General features: G+C 46.7%; 1 protein-coding gene across 1 annotated transcript in view; it reads left to right on the forward strand.

The window, feature by feature from the left end:
• The first annotated feature begins 912 nt into the window (after positions 1–912).
• The window catches only part of LOC115152872 (neurabin-2-like), a 35,619-nt gene continuing 30,531 nt past the window's right edge, over positions 913–6,000 (forward strand). The window contains exon 1 of the mRNA XM_029697761.1: positions 913–2,949. Within this exon, the coding sequence (XP_029553621.1) occupies positions 1,489–2,949 (1,461 nt within the window). The 5' untranslated portion in view covers positions 913–1,488. The remainder of the gene's footprint in view (positions 2,950–6,000) is intronic.

Consider the following 6,000-nt stretch of genomic DNA (forward strand, 5'->3'; position numbering starts at 1 on the left):
CAAATCTCACCTTTCTTGTAAAAAACAGTTGTAAACAAGTGGAGGTGTAGTCCTTTTTTAGGACCCAAACTCAAGTACTCATGATGATGTATTTCCTATTCAACTAAACGGCATGAATGAGGCTTGAAATTACTTCTATTTTTTGTAAATATAGTATAATCAATTTATAAAACGACTAACTGTAAGATTTCACCTTCCTTATAACTGTAAAATACATATTTGTATGTTTAGTGTTAGAGAAAAAGTGCATATTTTCTAAAGGTCTCTATTGATCAAAATGTCTGCCCCATCACTGGGATTTTATATTATATGTTATATTTTTTTCTGATCGTTATGTTAAACCTTATCTGCCTACATATTGTGAGATATAGCTAATTTACAGTCTTTATTCGTAGCTATGGAAAACGCATTGGACGGACACGGTATGGAGCGCATGAGATGCAGAACCAGACTAGGCGAAATAGCCTACAAACCAACATGGTAGGGTTTTATGGTGAAGCTGAGGAAATAGTCTACCCTACGCCCTCACAAGAATGTCACAATGTCTCTCACTGCTAAAACATTGTATTATCAAACTTGTAGGCCAGACAGGTAGTGGAAGCAGGATGCGACGATCTTAAACGGACACAGTAACCTGACGCACTCGGGTTTTGATTTCCTCAGAGTCCTAAAGTGCCCTAATTTTTTAGAATCAAGTAGATTTATGTTTATTTGGCTCGTCTATTTGATATCATAATTTTAATGATATAAAACGTGTGTATGAAGTAGGCCTCACAAATATATTGATTATCACTAGGTTTATATTCCAGGTGTAGGAATTAAAACGTAGAGGACCAGTGAAAACGACCGGCGCTATGACCCCGATCCTCAGCAGCGTTAACGTTGGTAAATGCTATACGGGATCCTTGAGACGTCCATTCCCTAAACCCTAATTTAACCATAACACTTACCTAACCCTAACCATTTCAAATGTAAACTTCAACGAGGTAATTCCAGAGTTGGGACGTCCCAAGGAACCCGGATAGCACGGACCGTTTTACGCGAGCGAAGAGGACACAGTGGCATTAATCAGCAGCTCAGAAAATCAAGAGATCAAAATGATGCTGCTGCTGGTGAAAAGGGATTAAACGGAATAAATCTTTCGTCAGTGGCAAATCCAGCGTTCATTAGGTTACTGTTCCAGTTTTCTGCAGTGATGTTTTTGTAACCAGCGCATTTTATCCGGGTTTTTGGTCAGGTTGGCGTTTTAATGACTAATTAATCGTTTTCAATTTCCATAGGAAAACACTGGATGCACGCAGCCTAAAACAATACCGTCGTTTTTTAAATTCTCTTCTGCTATTCAGTTCTAGTCGGCACGGCACATAGGTTCACCGACTCCCCAACATAATTGACTGTCGGTGAGAACGGACCAATTTGTGCTGACAACCGAGGAAAGGAAAGGGAAAGATGTCGTTGCTGAGCAGCGGTTGTGATGCTTGACTGATCATGATGAAGACCGATTCCTCATCTTCTAAAAGCACCGGCTCCGGTTCGACGCTGAGGAGCCCATCCCCGCACCGGAACGCATACGAGGCGGGGATGCAGGCGCTGAGGCCTGCCAAGGACAATGCTGCGAAAGGCGATCATATGCAGGAAGGGCCCCGCGGCCGCAGGAGTTATGGCTCCAATGTGCACCGTATCAAGAACATGTTCCAGCAGATGCAAGGCCCAGGGAGCACATCTCCCTGCAGGGAGGGAGGGGAGGACCCAGAGAAGACTACTGAGAGGGTGCGTCTCTCCCTCCCCAGAGCCGGTAGCCTGAATGAGAATGTGGACCACAGCGCCTTGCTGAAGCTGGGTTCCACTGTCTCAGAGCAGGTTAACCGGTTCGACCCTAATGCCAAAGCGGAGAATGGGCAGGCTCTCCAAGCTTCATCACCCAGCTACTCCAAGTTGCAGGAGACACGGAAGATTTTCGAACAACAGAAGGCGGCCCAGCAGCTGGAGCAGGAGAAGCAGGCTGCTGCCACCAACCGGGTCCTGCTGAAGACAGAGCAGACCTCGGGCCTGGGCATCCAGGATGGCAGGCTGGACGTGGTGGCGCGGTTCAATGGCAGCACAGAGTCCCTGGACAGCCTGGACACCACCGAGGCCGTGTCCCCCACCGTCTCCCAGCTCAGCGCTGTCTTCGAACGGGCCTCAGAGCTCCGCAACAACCTGCATCGCCTGTCCTCCACACTGCCGCTGCCCTCCCGGGGGGTCAGCACCAAGGTGGGGGTGCAGCTCAACTCCAAAATCATATCTAAGAGGGCGAACCGTGCTTCTGCCCTCCCAACAACCAGCCAGGAGGAGGAAGGGGGTTGGGGCCGCAGCCAGAGGGACCAGGATGGACCTCCCAGAAGCCTCAGGGCCTCATCCTCCTCCACCTCCGATGGCCAAAGCGGAGGGAAGAATGGAGGGCACAGTGGCCCCACACTCCCTGAGCCCAGAGAGGGCCGGGATAAGACTGGGCCAGACTCTGGGTCCCAGGCCAAAATTGAGGGCCAGTCTGAGGATCGTTCTGGTGACCTGGAGCCCAGCAGCACCATAGTTAAATCTGACATCCACCACTTCTCTCTGGAGAATGGAGAGAACAGTACAGAGAGAGAGGCCCAGGTAAGGGAGACCTCTCCCAAGGGCACAAGCAGTGAGAGGGGGAGGCAGGGTGGAGATGGAGAGATGGGCCAGGGGGGTACAGCAGAGGAGGGGGAAGAGAGGACTGTAAAGGATCAGTCAGGGGGAGAACAGGTGGATATCAGAACATACAGCGCAGTGGGGGAGGACTTTGGAGGGAGCCAGCAGGAAGAGGAGGAGGATGAAGATGAGCCATACGAGCCCGAGTCCAGCTGTCATGAGAAACCTGGGCTGCCTGAAGAGACGGACCCTCCACCTAGCCGGAAGATCTGCTTCAGCACGGGGCCTATCAAGGTGAGTTCACACTCTAATAGAATAAACACCCAATCACACACATGCATACATACACACACACACATACATACATACACACACACACACATACAAACACACACGAACCGGCACGCACACCCATGCGCACACACCCACACACACCCACCCACACATGGTCCCATACACACACGCACACGCACCCATACACGCACCCACGCACACACACACACACACACACACACACACACACACACACACACACAACCACTCACTCCCACACACACGCACACATCCACACACGCGCGGAATTCAATTACATTTAGTACTTGATATGTCTCCATCTTTACAACCAGTCCTTATGTAGTGTAGCCCTACGACAGAATTCATATGTCTCCATCTTTACAACCAGTCCTTATGTAGTGTGGCCCTACCACAGATTTCATATGTCTCCATCTTTACAACCAGTCCTTATGTAGTGTGGCCCAACCACAGATTTCATATGTCTCCATCTTTACAACCAGTCCTTATGTAGTGTGGCCCTACCACAGATTTCATATGTCTCCATCTTTACAATCAGTCCTTATGTAGTCTGGCCCTACCACAGATTTAATATGTCTCCATCTTTACAACCAGTCCTTATGTAGTCTGGCCCTACCACAGATTTCATATGTCTCCATCTTTACAATCAGTCCTTATGTAGTGTGGCCCTACCACAGATTTCATATGTCTCCATCTTTACAACCAGTCCTTATGTAGTGTGGCCCTACCCCAGATTTCATATGTCTCCATCTTTACAACCAGTCCTTATGTAGTGTGGCCCTACCACAGATTTCATATGTCTCCATCTTTACAACCAGTCCTTATGTAGTGTGGCCCTACCACAGATTTCCTTCAAACCATAGATTATATGCCTAGTAATTTCCCCACTCCCCTCCCTCTGCCAGTAAACATTACACTCAAAAGTTCCAAAATAAGAAAAGACATTTCAAATGTCATATTATGTCTATATACAGTGTTGTAACGATGTTCAAGTACAAAAGGCAAAATATATCAACATAAATATGGGTTGTTTTTACGATGATGTTTGTTCTTCACTGGTTGCCCTTTTCTTGTGGCAACATGTCACAAATCTTGCTGCGGTGATGGCACACTGTGGTATTTCACCCAGTAGATATGAGAGTTTATCATTATTGGATTTGATTTTGAATTCTTTGTGGGTCCAAGTAATCTGAGGGAAATATGTGTCTCTAATATGGTCATACATTTAGTGGTTAGAATGTTGGGCCAGTAACCGAAAGGTTGCTGGATCGAATCCCCGAGCTGACAAGGTAAAAATCTGTCGTTCTGCCTGAGCAAGGCAGTTAACCCACTGTTCCCCGGGCGCCGAAGACATGGATGTCGATTAAGGCAGCCCCCCGCACCTTTCTGATTCAGAGGGGTTGGGTTAAATGCGGAAGACACATTTCAGTTGAAGGCATTCAGTTGTACAACTGACTAGGTATCCCCTATTTCCCTATTGGGCAGGAGGTTAGGAAATGCATCTCAGTTTCCACCTCATTTTGTGCACAGTGTGCACATAGCCTGTCTTCTCTTGAGAGCCAGGTCTGCCTACGGCGGCCTCCCTTAATAGCAATTCTCACTGAGTCTGTACATAGTCAAAGCTTTCCTTAAGTTTGGGTCAGTCACAGTGGTCAGGTATTCTGCCACTGTGTACTCTCTGTTTAGGGCCAAATAGCATTCTAGTTTGCTCTGTTTTTTTGTTAATTCTTTCCAAAGTGTCAAATAATTATATTTTTGTTTTCTCATAATTTTGTTGGGTCTAATTTGCTTGCTGTCCTGGGGCTCTGTGGCGTCTGTTTGTGTTTGTGAACAGAGCCCCAGGACCAGCTTGCTTAGGGGACTCTTCTCCAGGTTCATCTCTCTGTAAGTGATGGCTTTGTTATGGAAGGTTTGGGATTCGCTTCCTTTTAGGTGGTTGTAGAATTTAACGGCTCTTTTCTGGATTTTGATAATTAGCGAGTATCGTCCCAATTCTACTCTGCATGCATTATTTTGTGTTATTTTAGCACAATTTTTCATGTAGAGTTTCAATTTTTTTGTTTTTCCCATTTTGTGAATTCTTGGTTGGTGAACGGACCCCAGACCTCACAACCATAAAGGGCAATAGATTCTATAACTGATTCAAGTATTTTTTGCCAGATCCTAATTGGTATGTCAAATTGTATGTTCCTTTTGATGGCATAGAAGGCCCTTCTTGCCTTGTCTCTGAGATCGTTCACTGCTTTGTGGAAGTTACCTGTGGCGCTGATGTTTAGGCCGAGGTATGTACATTTTTTTGTGTGCTCTAGGGCAACGGTAACTCGATGGAATATGTATTTGTAGTCCTGGCAACTGGACCTTTTTTGGAACACCATTATTTTGTCTTATTGAGATTACTGTCAGGGCCCAGGTCCTTCTCTCTCTCTCTCTCTCTCTCTCTCTACTATATCTCTCTCTCTCTACTAGCCTCTTCCCCCTCCTATCTCCTATCTCTCTCCTCTCTTACTACTTATCCTCTCTCTCTCTAACTATCTCTCCTCTCCTCCTAGCTCATCTCCATTCCTCTACTACCTCTCTCTCTCTCTACTACTACTCTCTCCTCTCCTCTCTAACTATCTCTCTCTCGCTCTCTCTACGAACTATCTCTCTCTCTCTCTCCCTACTACATCATTCTCACTCTCCTCTCTCACTATCTCTCTTCTTCTCTCTCTTCTCGACTATCTCTCTCTCGCTACTAATCTCCTTCTCTCTCTCTCTCTCATCTCTCTCTTCTCTCTCTCTCCTCCTATCTCTCTCGCTCTCCTATCACTCTCTCGCTGCCCTCATCATCTCTCCTCTCTCTCTACTACCTCTACTATCACTCTCACTCTCTCTCTCTCTCTCTACTCTCTCTCCTTCTCGCCCTCTCTCTCTACTATCTCTCTCTCTACTATCTCTCTCTACTATCTCTCTCTACTATCTCTCTCTCTACTATCTCTCTCTACTATCTCTCTCTACTATCTCTCTCTCTCCTCCTCTCTCTCTTCTCTCTCC

The sequence above is a fragment of the Salmo trutta genome, chromosome 18, assembly GCF_901001165.1.
Source record: "Salmo trutta chromosome 18, fSalTru1.1, whole genome shotgun sequence".
NCBI classification, from domain to species: Eukaryota; Metazoa; Chordata; class Actinopteri; order Salmoniformes; family Salmonidae; genus Salmo; species Salmo trutta.